The sequence below is a fragment of the Dendrobates tinctorius genome, unplaced genomic scaffold (genome assembly GCF_039654945.1).
Source record: "Dendrobates tinctorius isolate UK_male_01 unplaced genomic scaffold, ASM3965494v1 ptg000089l, whole genome shotgun sequence".
Taxonomy (NCBI): domain Eukaryota; kingdom Metazoa; phylum Chordata; class Amphibia; order Anura; family Dendrobatidae; genus Dendrobates; species Dendrobates tinctorius.
In genome coordinates this window covers 12,535,055-12,550,225 of record NW_027361757.1, presented here as the reverse complement: position 1 = coordinate 12,550,225, position 15,171 = coordinate 12,535,055, and the positions used below count along the sequence as shown (strand labels likewise).

At 43.6% G+C, this 15,171-nt stretch overlaps 1 protein-coding gene across 7 annotated transcripts in view; it reads left to right on the top strand.

Moving 5' to 3' along the window:
• The window catches only part of P4HA1 (prolyl 4-hydroxylase subunit alpha 1), a 90,596-nt gene extending 80,946 nt beyond the window's left edge, over positions 1–9,650 (top strand). For all 7 annotated transcript variants that reach the window (XM_073585822.1, XM_073585819.1, XM_073585818.1 and 4 more), the window contains exons 13-15: positions 3,412–3,480; positions 4,009–4,105; positions 5,423–9,650. In XM_073585822.1, the coding sequence (XP_073441923.1) occupies positions 3,412–3,480; positions 4,009–4,105; positions 5,423–5,493 (237 nt within the window). In that variant the 3' untranslated portion in view covers positions 5,494–9,650. The remainder of the gene's footprint in view (positions 1–3,411; positions 3,481–4,008; positions 4,106–5,422) is intronic.
• Positions 9,651–15,171: the final 5,521 nt, after the last annotated feature.

Sequence of the window (15,171 nt, the reverse complement as noted above, 5' to 3'; positions counted from 1 at the left end):
CCTTTCTTGCTTTAGGCTTAGTTAGCTCTCTGGCTGTGCCGAGGCATCTAGGATCATCGTAGGCACGCTCCTCGGCTACTGCTAGTTGTGTGGATAGGATCAGGGTTCTGCAATCCGCTTAGTTACCAACCTCTCTGGTTTTCTGTGGCTTAGCCTGGGCCTGCTATCCTCCTCGGTGACCCAATCATAACAGTTAGGGTTGGAATTAGGGTTAGGGTTGGAGTTATGTTTAGGGATGGAAATAGGGTTGAGATTAGGGTTAGAGTTGTAATTAGGATTGGGATTAGGGTTAGGGGTGGGTTGGGATTACGGTAAGGCTTGTGGTTAGGGTTGTGCTGTGGTTAGGGTTATGATTAGGGTTGGCATTAGGGTTAGGGGTGTGTTGGGGATAGGGTTATGATTAGGGTTGGCATTAGGGTTAGGGGTGTGTTGGGGTTTGGGTTGGAGATAGAATTGAGGGGTTTCCACTGTTTAGGCACATCACGGGATCTCCAAACGCGACATGGCCCCACCATTTATTTTAGCCAAAAAGTCAGTGCTCCCTCAATTTCGAGCCCCGACTTGTGCCCAAACAGTGGTTTACCCCCACATATGGGGTTTCAGCGTACTCACGAAAAATTGCACAACTTTGGGGTCTAATTTCTCCTGTTACCCTTGGGAAAATAAAAAATTGGGGGCTAAAAAAATTATTTTTGTGGGGGGGAAAAAAAATATATTTTTTATTTTCATGGCTCTGCTTTCTAAACTTCTGTGAAGCACTTGGGGGTTCAAAGTGCTCACCAAGCATCTAGATTAGTTCCTTGGGTGGCTAGTTTCCACAATGGGGTCACTTGTGGGGGGTTTCCACTGTTTAGGTACATCAGGGGCTCTGCAAACGTAACATGACTCCCGCAGACCATTCCATCAAGTCGGCATTTCAAAACGTCACTACTTCCCTTCCAAGCCCCAACGTGTGCCCAAACAGTGGTGTCTCCCCCCCACATATGGAGTACCAGTGTACTCCGGACAAACTGGACAACAACTTTTGGGGTCAAATTTATCCTGTTACCCTTGTGAAAATACAAAATGGTGGGCTACAAATCACTTTTTGAGGAAAAAAAACTTTTTAATTTCACAGCTCTGCTTTATAAACTTCTGTGACGCACTTGGGGGTTCAGAGTGCTCACTACAAGCTCCTTGGGGGTTCTAGTTTCCAAAATGGGGTCACTTGTTGGGGAGCTCCAAAGTTTAGGCACACAGGGGGCTCTCCAAACGCGACGTACTGTCCGCTAATGATTGGAGCTAATTTTCCAATCAAAAAGTCAAATGGCGCTCCTTCCCTTCCAGGCCCTGTCATGCGCCCAAACAGTGGTTTATGACCACATATGAGGTATCGGTGTACGTTGGAGAAATTGCCCAACAAATTTTAGTATCCATTTTATCCTGTTACCCATGTGAAAATGAAAAAACTGATGCTAAAAGAAAATTTGTGTTGGAAAAATTAAAATGTCCATTTTTTTCTTCCACGTTGCTTTTGTTCCTGTGAAGCACCTGAAGGGTTAATAATCTTCTTGAATGTAGTTTTGAGTAGCTTGAGGGGTGCAGTTTTTAGAATGGTGTCACTTTAGGGTATTTTCTGCCATATAGACCCCTCAAAGTGACTTCAAATGTAAGGTGGTCCCTAAAAAAAAAAAAATGGTTTTGCAAATTTTGTTGTAAAAATGAGAAATCGCTGGTCAACTTTTAACCCTTATAACTTCCTAACAAAAAAAATGTTGTTTCCAAATTTGTGCTGATGTAAAGTAGACATGTGGGAAATGTTATTTATTAACTATTTTGTGTCACATAACTCTCTGGTTTAACAGAATAAAAATTTTAAAATTGCGAAATTTTCTCAATTTCAGTGTTTTTCACAAATAAACGCAAAAATTATCGACCTAAATTTACCACTTGCCCAATATGTCACGAAAAAACAATCTCTGAATCGCTAGGATGCGTTGAAGAGTTCCTGAGTTATTACCTCATAAAGGGACACTGGCCAGAATTGCAAAAAATGGCCAGGTCATTAAGGTCAAAATAGGCTTCCACCTGATGAAGACGGATCCTCCGTCGAAACGCATTGTGGTTTAAACCCATCTCTTGTCTGAGTCTCTTTCCTGCGCTCCTAAGACCATTTTCCATTTTCTCATTAAGGTCAACATAGGTCATGAAGGGGTTAAGGAGTTGTCTAAAATTGAGTGCAAGATCTGCAGTCATACAGTGTGAATGTAGACTTCTGAATCGTGAACACACGCAGTGCACACTCTCGATTTCTCAGTATTGCCGGTGTGAGCTGTTACATGACCACATGGATGTGATTTATATCTGTGATCATGCGCCGTCTTGTCTCATCCAACTTCTCTCAATAGAAGTGAATTGAGAGAATTCGAACACGTCTAGTCAACACATGACCCCATATCACATTCATGCAGTCATGTTACTACCCTCTTGCACTACTGATATAGGGGTTTCGAATCAGAGCACACTTTCACAATTTAGAAAGCTGCAGTCACATAGAGTAACTGCAGACATTGCTCTCAAACCTGGACATTTCTTCTTTTCTGCTTGTGTGAATAGGCCAATAATTGCCCTGTGGATATATATATAGGCGCGGCTAAATGGGTCTTAAGATGCAGCCACTGCCTTTCAGGGCTTATCTACAGCATTCTATAACACTGTAGATAAGCCCCCGATCTGACCTGAAAGATAAAAAAAATAAGTTTTATTATACTCACCTGGGGGGGGCGGTCCGGTGGGTGTCATAAGTCCAGGTCCGGCACCTCCCATCTTCTTGCAATGCCGCCCTCATGTTGCTTCATCGCTCCCCGGCATCGAGCTCATGCGCAGGCGTACTTCTCTGCCCTGTTGAGGGCAGACCAAAGTACTGCAGTGCGCAGGCGCTGGGCCTCTGACCTTTCCTGGTGCCTGCACAATGCAGTACTTTGCTCTTCCCTCAACAGGGCAGATAATTATGCCTGCTCAGGAGCGCTATGCCGTGGACCATGAAGCAAGCAGGAGAGTGACAATCATAAGAAGATGGGAGGTGCCGGACCCAAGACCTGCGACACCCATCAGACCGGACCGCCCCCCCCGGGTGAGTATAATAAATTATTTTTCTTATCTTGCAGGTCGGATCGGGGGCTTATCTACGGCACTATAGAATACTGTAGATAAGCCCTGAAAGGGGGTGGCTGCATCTTATTTTGTCCAAAACAGCTGACAGGTTTGCTTTAAAGTATATCCCCAAGCACATGATACAGCCAAGCGGACATATGGTCATTGTGTTTTGTCTTTTTCTCAAATTTTCTTTTCACCTGTAAAACCTTTCCATATGTATTATCTGTTCATAAAATGCACTGAAGTATTCTAAAATCCGATATTTGACTTTTGCAGATGAGTGACGTGGCGGCAGGTGGCGCCACAGTCTTTCCAGAAGTAGGAGCTGCAGTCTACCCTAAAAAGGTATACGGTTTTTGACTGGGCCATGAATACTTTAGTGTCTGTGCATTTCACTAAGGATTACACATCATTGTTAAGGAAAAGCTATATTTCATGCTACCGAGGCATCTTAGTATCACAGCACATTTTTATTTCATAAATCTATAGTGCACATGAGGATCAGAAACTTTGTAATGTTTATATTATGAGAAAAATCTGCAAGGAATGATAACTTAAAAAAAAAAAAAAAAAAAAAGTAAATTTACGGGTAAACTTTATTCAGTGTAGACCGATTACGACATTACTGAGAGAGCAGAAGTAACAGTCATCTCCTGCTATCTCAGTAAAGTCATAATCGTTGTTCACTGAATACAGATTTTACCTGAAAATTGAGCATTTCATAAATGTTCATCAGTCCTGGCTGAGGAAAGAAGAGGATAAAGTTGCACGTTTTCACATGTATTATTGATTGAAATAAGGCTTTAAATTTAATTATTGCATGTATGAGCCATATCCAAAATAATAACCCTTCCAGTAAATGTTTCTTTCCAGGGAACAGCAGTTTTCTGGTATAACCTCTTTGAAAGTGGAGAAGGAGATTACAGCACAAGGCATGCAGCGTGCCCAGTTTTAGTTGGCAGTAAATGGGGTGAGTATGGACCACATATGTCTGGAGAGTATTGTTTTAATTGACAGCAGGTATGTGTTTTTGTTGTCCCAGTTGAAAAATAAAACACCTTATTAAACGTTTACCATTGTATTACCTGTTTCATTTTTTTAATTTTTTTTTTTTATATACATAGAAAAATATTCAGAATTGAGAGTCCTCAGTGGTTGATACCTTTTTAATGGCTAACTGAAAAGATGGTAACACATTGCAAGCTTTCGAGACTACTCAGGTCTCTTCATCAGGCATAGACTAATACAACATCTGAAGAGTCACATATTTATGCACAATACAGCACAGAAATAATGCAATAGACAAGACAAGTGACGTGAAGCAGAATTAGGATTATAGGAGAGGGAGAAACATAAATATTGGACCAGTTCATAGATAAGGAGTCCGGATGTTTTATTGTCCTCTGATTGGGGTCTCCTAATGTGTTGTGATGCCCCCACAAGATCTTAGGAGCAAATTCCACATTTTTTATACATATAAACTTTTCTATCAATATAGCCACTTGGTTTTGTTTTTTTTTTTTGTAGCACAAGGTGCAGTTTTAAGTGACACGTTCCATTTTTACCATTTCATTCACTAAAATCTGGATTAAAAAAATTGCAAAAGCAGTGAAAAAAGTGGGGAGAAAAAAAACTATTTTGCCGCTGTTTGAGTTTTGTTTTTGCATAATTCGTCAGTAAAAATAAATAAATAAAAATAACATCCTACATTAGGTCAGTACTTTTATGATAATCCTAAGCCGTCAATATGGGCATATAGGTCTTAGGAAGTTGTAGAAACTGTTACCTTGATATCTGCGACCCAATGTCTTATTCCACATAAATCCATGTTTTTCTTGCATGTAAATGAGTTTTCATAGGCGCACTGTCATGACAGACATTCGGGTCTTCAGCAGATCTTTGGCCTTCATGGCAACCCACCGGCATCCCGTGATTGAGTAACTTGGGTTCCAATGGGTGGTTAGAACAGTGCTCCGCCCCGGGCAATGCGCTGTAAATGTAGCAGTTAGCTTGTTAAATGTTCCTGTCAACGTCTAACAGCCGCAGGCGGAGCGTCGTTTCACTCGTGGCTGTCAGAGGTTGGAGCTGACGTATTAGTATGTTGTGTGTTGCTAAGGGGTTACAAAAAAAAAGTTTGTGTGGGGGGAAAAAGGCGTTTTATTTTTTTTGTAATAAGCTATTAAAAATAGTTTCTATTGATTTATGGAGAAACAAAATTGTAAATAAAAATGTGACACTTTGCTTTGGTTGATCGTAATCTATAATCACAAATTTCTTTATATTTCAGTATCGAATAAATGGATCCACGAGCGAGGGCAGGAATTCCGAAGGCCGTGTAAACTGTCTGAATTGGAATGATCCAAACCTACGTTATGTGAAATAGGAACATGTCTCAGCCACAAAGCTTTCCAGACTGTGCTTTGCCCAGTTTGCTAGCAATGAACTGTAAAGTTGTAGTCCCAGAAATCTCGGGGAGAAGGATCATTTGTGGAGGACACTCTTCATTGTTTGTATTAAATCCTTAAGAGGTGGAAAATCTGCACAAATTGCTAGTATGCATTGATTACAACTGGAGCCACGCAACACAATTCCAAGACAGAAGGTGGATCTTTACCTGCCCCAAACTCCTCACCTCTCTGATCTGGTGATCCCAAGAAAATAATAATCTTACTGAAATGTTTATTGACCACATGTTTGGTGCAGGGTTTCGTGGGTTTTTTTTTTTTCCCCCTTTTTATAAAATTTGACATGTAGGTAAAATTTGTGATACAGCCATGAAGTATACTGATTTTTTTTTTTTTTTTTTTTAATTTCTCCTTGAAAATTGTTACATTTAATATTTGACTAAAGCAAGCTAGCAATTAAATGTAGATTTAAAATATCCCAAATCCAGATACCAGTTAGAAATGATTCAGTAAACTTTGCTTTCACAGTTTTGAAGATCTTTTAAATACAATGAAGAACCATACATGTTTTTTATTATTCTCTGTACATTGCAAAGTAATGAACTTTTGCAATGTACTTTACCTTATTTTGCTTCCTTCTCTCCCAAACATTGTGCTGGACCTGTATTTCAATTCCCAGTTCAAACTCCTTTAGAAGATGCTTTCATCTGCTGCTCTGTAAGATCCCTATACTATATTCAGTCTGTGAATAAGGACTCTCCATGCCTGAGCTTCTCTTCTCCACACCCGCTTACTCTGACTGAGAATTTCCTGTATCCTGAACATGGTTTATGGATCTTACCAAGCAGCACTTGTAAGGAGCTTCTAAAAAGAATAAATAATTGGGTCTTGAAACAGCATTGTGCATAGTGTGGCGAAGAAAAGGAAGCAAAATACAGTAATGAAGTATTTTGCAATATTAGAAAAATGCATAACTTTTTTTTTACTTATTGAATAATTAGTGGGCACCTGTCACCAGGTTTTTTCCCATACAAAGTTGTGCCAGTATCTGTAAGCCCTACATAACATTCTAGAATGCTATATAGAAGTCCCCAATGCAGTCTGCATAAGACAAAAAATAGCTTTTATTATACTCAACTACGGTCTGGTCTGATAGGTGTTGCTGGTGTTCTTATTGCGTTCACTATTGTCCTTCTTGCATTGTGTGGTTGATGTGTCCTCCATTGCGCTCCTGCGCAGTTGTACTTCTCTTTTCTCCCCTGCCGAGGGTTGAGCAAAGTATTCATGCACCTACAATGGCGCTTCTTGGCCTTTGCCTGCATATGCGCATTACAATACTTTGCTTTGCTCACTGCAGGACAGAGAAGTACAACTGCGCATGAGCACGAGTGAGGACTCTTTGTGGGTCGCGTAGGATGTGTCATCCACTTGAAGCAAGAAGAGAGGAGACCCCGGATCAAGACCAGCACCTTCTATTTGGCCATAGGTGAGTACGGTATATTAGAAACTCATTTGTGTTGTGTACAGCACATTGGGGACTTGCATACTGCATTCTGGTGTGCTGTATATGAGGGCTTAGAGGTGCTGGCCCTACTTTTACATGGGGAAAAACTTGGTGACAGGTTCCCTTTTTAAATAACATTTTTAGTTACATTAAGTAAGCCTCTTCCACTCTAAGTATTATTAGTACTCCCTTAGAACTCATGGGGGACACACAGAGGTCCATTAAAGAGATTCAGTAACATTTCAAATAAATAGACATGTTCTTCTCCTTAAGCGCTACATCCATATACTCCTATCAGGCAAGGGTAATAGTGTGTCATGGAGGAAAAAAAAAACGTGGTTTACTACAAATTGCTGCATATCGTTTGAAAGTTCAGACACAAATCCATATGCATCAACTGTATTTCTTGCAGATCCATGGTAAACGTTACTTGTACTGTGACATATTTGTTGGCTGGGTTAAAATGACTTCTAACACTTTTTGCTACTTTTACCCTTGAGCTGAAACTTCATCTGTCCAGGAATTTCCCCACAGATCAGATATGTAACTATACTGATATAGAAGCACCTTTTCTCATTGCTATACAGTTGTGCTCAAAAGTTTACATACTAGATTTGCGTTTTTGGCTATTTTTCAGAGAATATGAATGGTAACACCAAACCTTTTTCTCCACTCGTGGTTAGTGGTTGGGTGAAGCCATTTATAGTCAGACTTACTGTGTTTTCTCTTTTTAAATCATAGTGACAAACCAAAACATCCAAATGACCCTGATCAAAAGTTCACATACCCCATTTCTTAATATCGTGTATTGCCCCCTCTAACACCAATGACAGCTTGAAGGCTTTTGTGGTAGTTGTGGATGAGGTTCTTTGTTTTCTCAAATGGTAACGCTGCCCACTCTTCTTAGCAAAAAGCCTCCAATTCCTATAAATTCCTGGGCTGTATAGCATGAATTGTCTGCTTGAGATCTCCCCAGAGTGGCTTAATGAGATTGAGGTCAGGAGACTGATGGCTGTAGCCATTGACAGGTCGACTTGGCTTTGTGTTTTGGATCATTTTGTTGGAACGTCCACATACGTCCCATGCGCAGCTTCTGGGCTGATGATTTCAAATTTGCCTCCAGTATTTGCTGATAATGTGCTGCATTCATCTTTCATTCAAGTTTGACCAAGTTTACTGTGCCTTTTGTAGCTCACACATCCCCAAAACACCAGCAATCCACCTCTGTGCTTTACAGTAGGAATGGTGTTCATTTCATCATAGGCCTTGTTGACCTCTCTCCAAATGTAACGTTTATGGTTGTGGCCAGAAAGTTTAATTTTGGTCTCATCACTCCAAATTACCTTGTTCCAGAAGTTTTGAGGCTTGTCTCTGCTGTTTTGTGTATTGTATGCAAGATACTTTGTGGCATTTGCACTTTCTTCTGCCAACTTCTGCAGCCCATTTTTCTTCAAGTGCTGCCTTATTGTGCATCTTAAAACAGCCACACTGCTAGTTTTCAGAGTCCCGTATTTCAGCTGATGTTATGATGTTATTTGTGGGGTTTTTTTGCATCCCAAACAATTTTCCTGGCAGCTGTGGATGAAATTTTTGTTGGTCTACCTGACCGTGGTTTTGTTTTTCAGAGCCCCTGATTTTCCGTTTTTTAATCACAGTTTGAACGCTGTTGACTGGCATTATCAATTCCTTGGATATCTTTTTGTATCCTTTTCCTGTTTTATACAGTTCGACTAACTTTTCCCGTAGATCCGTTGCCAATCCTTTTGTTTTCCTAATGACTCACAATCTAGAAACGTGAGTGGCTGGATGAACGAAGCAAAGAGTCTGTCTGGATCCCAGAAACTCACTACGCTTTTATGCACACACATTGATTACAAGCATACAGGCCACACGTGGGGATGTTACCTTTAGTAGCCATTCAAACCCATTTGTGTCAACTTCTGTGCATGTTATCAGGCCAAAAGCACCAGGGTATGTGAATTTTTGAACAGGGTCATTTGGATGTTTTGGGCTGTCATGGCTTAAAAATGAAAACACAGTAGTCTGACAATAAATGGCTTCGCCCAACCACTAAGACTGTGTTCACACACAGCGTTTTTTTAGCGGTTTTTACCGCGGTTTTCACTATAAAACCGCTAAAAATAAGCTTCCCAGTCATTTCTATGCATTTTGCACATTGATGCGTTCTTTACCGCGAAAAAACCGCATCGCGGTAAAAAACGCAGCATGCTCATTAATTTTGCGGATTTTTCCGCAGTTTTGGCTTCCATGCGGTTTGAAACCGCTGCGGAAAAAACGCTAAACCGCGCAAAAACCGCCGTGGAAAAATAGGTGCGGTTTCTGGGAAGGGATTCAGGTTTTTGAGCAGAAATTTTCTGCAACGTGTGCACTTAGCCTAACCATGAGTGGAGAAAGTTTTTAATTCATATTCTCTGAAAAAGGCCAAGAAAGCAAAAATTTTGCCGGGGTATGTAAACTTTTACTGCTGTATTTGTGTGGGTACTGTTGGTATCCAAATATTAAGGCAAAAGTGAACAAATTAAACTACTTTAATGGCTTTTAGACCTTAACAAGATGCATTAAAATTATTTTGATTTGAGTTTTAACACGTTTGGACAGGTTTCCTTGTGTGAGTGCAGCCTTAGAGTAACCATTGCTTTTTGATATATTTATTTTTTGCGTACATGTGAAAATGAGTAACTTTTGTAATAACCTATTTGACAAAGTTCATTCACAAGTAAAAATCTGCTTTAATTGAATACAGATTTTCCCCATTACGGAGACAGAAAATGACAGGTCTCCAAGTTCTGTGGAGAACTGTAACTGACTTTTCAGGAGAACATGCATCAGGATGTTGGTGTTTGCTTCTAGCTCATTCTCCATTCTTTGGCCTCTTTCTCCTTTTGATTCTTTGAATTTTTAAAACCCCAACTGTCCTCTCAGAAGTGGGATAATTTGTCTTTACTGAATACAGATTTTAACCATCACGTAAGGCCGGTTTCACATTTGCGCTAAAGGCCGCAGTGTCGGCCTGTGCACGGCCACCGCAAAGCCCCGCCCCCTGCCGCGCCTCCGCAGGTAGCTCCGCCTCCGGGCGCATGACTCTGCATGCGTCATGCGTCCCCTATCTTTATCACTGAGGACGCAGGCCGTGCGCAGTATGCGTTTGGCGGCGCCTGCGTCCTTTTGACGGTGCACCGAGCGCAACCAAATTGCAACAGGTTGCGTTTGGCGCTGGTCGGCGCACCGTCAAAAGGACGCAGGCGCCGCCAAAACATACTGCGCACTGCCTGCGTCCTCGGTGATAAAGATGGGGGACGCATGCAGCGTCATGCGCCCGGAGGCGGAGCTACCGGCGGAGGCACGGCAGGGTGCGGGGCTTAGCGGCGGCCGTGCGCAGGCCGACGCTGCAGCCTTTAACGCAAATGTGAAACCGGCCTAAGAGGGAAAGATCAGTCCAGGAAAAAGAAGAAAATATCTCTGAAGATATTTTACAAAGTTGCTTATTTTCATGTGAAATATTCATGAATTTAATTAGAATGTTACTTTTTAAAGGCGAGGGTATTGTGTTGGTATAGGTTCATGATATCTTTTTGGCCTTACTATTAGTATCAAAGTTCAGGTGCCAAAAGTCCAATGATCAGTGCTCCTTTTTTATATATCCTAGTGTAACAAAGCAGAATTGTGCTGGAGAAGTTGTCACACTATGCTGCTGAAATAAGGAGCATTAAAAAAAATATATTTTACTCTGCTAAAGTGCCCTCTCCCCTCTGGCATTGGTGTGTGATTGTGACATGTATTCAATGTAATAATGCAGGTATTACTGTAGTCACAGAACAGCAAAGCCAGTAACAAGTCAGTGCCTTAGCTTCCCATATACCAGCCTAAGGAACAGTGTTAAAATTGTGCCAAAATTTAAATTTTTCTTCCATGCATCTGCCAATTTAAGTTTATCTTCCCATTTGGTCTTTACCTTCATAAACGTGACATTGTCGCCAGCTACAGTAATGTTCCTGTAGTTTTTGTACTTCCAAATCTATTTTTGTGGCAAAATTTACCTATTTATAACCCTTTTAAATGATCTTTTTGTACGTCTTTGGGGTCCTGGAATGTGAAGTGTTTTATATTTAGATAACTATGTATGAGCAGGTTAAAACATGCTTATTTCTGTTCCAATGGCGATCTTTATATTGTTGTGCACTGCATCCTTCCCCTAAATACATTTCTGAAAAAAAAAAGTCTTCTGTGTTTCTTAAAATTATAGCGGCCAAAGATATTGCTAGGATTGGACATTATAAATGTGTGTATACAGTGCTGCTTATCATTATTGGCACCCATTAAGTACATAATGTGGAATATCTCCTGAAAAAAAAAAAATAATCAAGTGAAACAATTTTTTTTTGTATCGAGCACTCAAATGCAAAAGAGCAAATGATAAACAATTTAAAACTAAAAACAATGGTAGTGATAACTGGTATTGGCACTTAAATCAAAACGTGTTTCCATACTAATTTATCTGTGGTAAATCACAAATGAGAATCACCTGTGATTAATTGTCATTGCCCATGTGTCATGAATTGGCCAATGAATGATGACTTCAGTGTTTTTAAAAAGTCACATGGTAAGCCCTGTTCCTTTGTAACAATGGTGAAGACAAAGGAGCTGTTTAAGGACATCAGAACTGCTATTAGCAAATACAAGACTACCAAAGGGTATAAGGTCATCCTTGGTATCCCAGTTTCAACAGTGCTCAATGTTAGGAAGTTTGCCATGCAGGATACCGTCAAGAACCTCCCTGGACGGTGCGAATGATGGGGAAAAAAACACCACATCAAACATTCAAAGACCTGAAGGGCAACCTTGAACAGTATCGGGTCAGGGTTTATTCGGTCGTCCATGACATCACCAACTGAGAGGGGGGATCCGCCCTTCAGGAACAGGAAACCTACAGATACAAAAGGGCGGCGCCTCTCCCACGCATCAGTTGGTTTTCCTGTTCCTAGAGGACAGGACTTCCTACAGATCGTCTGTCATGGATCGTCGAGGATTCCCAGGCCGGCTGACCGACCCAGGTAGCGGGGGGGTTCTACCTCGGTCAGCGCGGGGTCCCTGGAAGCGCCACGGTGGGGCCAGGTAGGTCGCCACGGCAGTGGGTGGAGCAAGGGGTCCGGTGGACAGCCGTCTCCAGAGTGCCAGCACTAGGTATGTATGCCCAGGGCCCCTCCTGTGCATTCCCCCCGGGGTACGGTCCTCTCCTCGCCCGGGCCGTCGTTGGCGCCCGGTCAGCCGGTGTGGGGCGGCACATGTGGGGGCTGGAGGCATTCCGGGCCGGGGGCACCGTGCCGGCTCCTTTCCACGCGCTCCCGCTGTCTCAGATGAGCGGCGGGAGTGACGTGGCGGAAGGGGCGGGGCCGGGAACGCCAAAACCGGAAGTCGGGTGCTGGCCGGCTTCCGGTGTGCGCTGCAGATGCGCGCCTGTCCTGGGTGGTGGGTGGCAGCTGGGGCAGGGGTTGGGGGAGGGTCCCGGGTGGGAGGTGCCACGGCCAGAACCCTGCTGACCCGGACATCAGGAGGCCTTATAAGGCAGGGGGGACGCTGCTGGGGTGCTTACGAAGGCCCAGCGATAGATACGACGGAAGCCCCCATAGACCAGCAGGACGAGGCGCAGGAGCGCCCGCAGAAACAGGCCACAGCAAAGCCTCATACGAGTGGCCAGCAAAAAAAGCAAAGACGAACGAGCAGACAGAGCCTCTGAAGTTCCTCCAGACTAAAGGATCCCCCTGCCTCCCTCCGTGATCCGGTACCTACTTCATCTGCATGGGTAAGAGATCTCCGTGAATGTGCCCTGATGCAGTGTTCCCTTATGTTTTTTTGCAGGGGAGGAAAGCTACGGGAAAACAGAAGCACAGGGAATGTGCCCTCTGTAGTTGCCCCTTGCCAGATGGCCACCCTAAAAAGTTATGTCAGCCATGCGTGCGACAGACGGTAGGGGTTGGTAGGGAACGATAGCCCATGGGTAGATTGGCCCTTACACTCTCCCCCCGTTTATACAGGTAGCGGAGGAGACGCCTGACTTCACTACAAGCCTGAGGGAGATAATCAGGACAGAGATGAAAGCCCGATCTCAAGGGGAATCTTCTAGGAGAAGAGAGGCTAGTTTTTCACTCTGAGTCCTCGGTCCCCCCTAGGAAAGATAACTCCTCAGACTCCCCGGCCTCCTCCTCGTCTTCTTCGCATGAAGACTCTAGAAGGTTCTGCTTCCCCTTAGACCAAATGGATAGGCTAGTCAAAGCAATAATGTCTACCATGGGGGTAGCAGACACAAAGCCGGAACTCTCAGCACAGGACATGATGTTCGGGGGTCTAGGTCCCAGGAAGCGCAGAGCTTTTCCATTAAATGATAAAGTCCAGAGTCTGATAGAGAATGGAAGAGGCCTGAAAAAAGGGGCACCTTGCCACCAGCCTTCATGCGGAGGTACCCTTTTGATGACCCAGTGGTAAGCAGATGGGATAAGGCCCCTAAGCTGGACACGGCAGTAGCCAAAGCCTCCAAAAAATCCTCCATACCTTTTGATGACATGGCCTCCTTAAAAGATCCGCTGGATGAAAAAGCGGATTCTTTTCTAAAGGGAACATGGGAGATGTCAGCGGGCGCCCTAAGACCAGCGATAGCTGCCACATGTACAGCCAGATCCATGATGGTCTGTCTAGATCAACTGGATTCTCAGCTGAAAGACGGAGCCTCGAGAGCATCCATTCGTAAAACTCTGCCGATCATCCAGAATGCCAATGCTTTTTTAACCGATGCTTCGGCGGACTTTGCAAGGATGGCGGCTAGGACCGCGGGATTGTCTAATGCAGCTCGAAGGGCGCTCTGGTTAAAATGCTGGTCGGGAGATATTCAGGCCAGATCTCAACTCTGTTCCATCCCGTGTGAGGGGGAATAATTATTCGGCCCCGTTCTGGACGAAATATTAGAAAAAGCTGGGGATGATAAAAAGAAATTCCCCAGTCTGCCGAACCCTTCTTATAGACGTCCCTTTACCAGGAAAGGATATTTCTGTAGAAGGCTGTCCAGAGATCAGGGCAGATGGGATGAGAAAAGAAAAGGTACAGGATTTATGTTTGGAGGAGGGGGGCGCCAGGATGGTCCAGCACGCGACACTAAAAAGCCGCCCCAATGACTAGTTGACCCGGTAGGAGGGAGACTAGCTGCCTTCTACCCAGCCTGGTCGCTGATCTCTAATAGCAACTGGATACTGGGGGTAATAGCTGCGGGACTACGACTAGAATTCTCCTGGGTTCCCCAAGATCGATTTAAGGTCACCCCACTCAGGTCTTCCACATCAGAACAAGCTGCCCTGGAAGCCGAAGTTCGTGACCTATGCGGCAAGAAGGTCCTAACAGACGTTCCAGAGGAAGAAAGGGGGAAAGGTTTCTACTCCCCTCTGTTCCTGGTCCGCAAGCCAGACAGCTCCTTTAGGACTATAATAAATCTTAAGGCCCTCAACGAGTTTCTAGTCATACGTCCATTCAAAATGGAAACAATTCAACAATAAAATTGCTGTTTCAAAACTGCTTTATGGTGGTGATAGATTTAAAAGACGCCTACTACCATATACCCATTCATGCAGCTCATCAGCGTTTCCTCATTGTGGCTGTTCAGTTAGATGGGTCAGTTCGGCATTTCCAATATGCGGCCCTCCCCTTTGGGGTGGCAGTCGCTCCCCGGGTGTTTACTAAAGTGGTAGCGGAAGTGATGGCCCATCTACGTGAATCAGACATTCTAGTAGTCCCCTACTTGGATGACTTCCTTATTGTTGGCAAAATGGCGGATCATTGTTTGGAACAGCTACAGAGGGCAATGTCTGCCCTAGAGCGGTTAGGATGGTTGCTGAACATCAAAAAATCTCGGTTGCAGCCGATGAGAGTCCAGCAATTCTTGGGGCTAATCCTTGATCCTGAGAAACAGGAATGCCGTCTGCCTCCGGAGAAGCTTGTTCGCCTCCACTACCAGGTCCTGAACGCTTCCAAAAACCCCACCATGTCCCTCAGGAAAGCCATGTCCCTTCTAGGTTCTCTCTCGTCCTGTATCCCGGCAGTCCAGTGGGCCCAGTTTCATGCAAG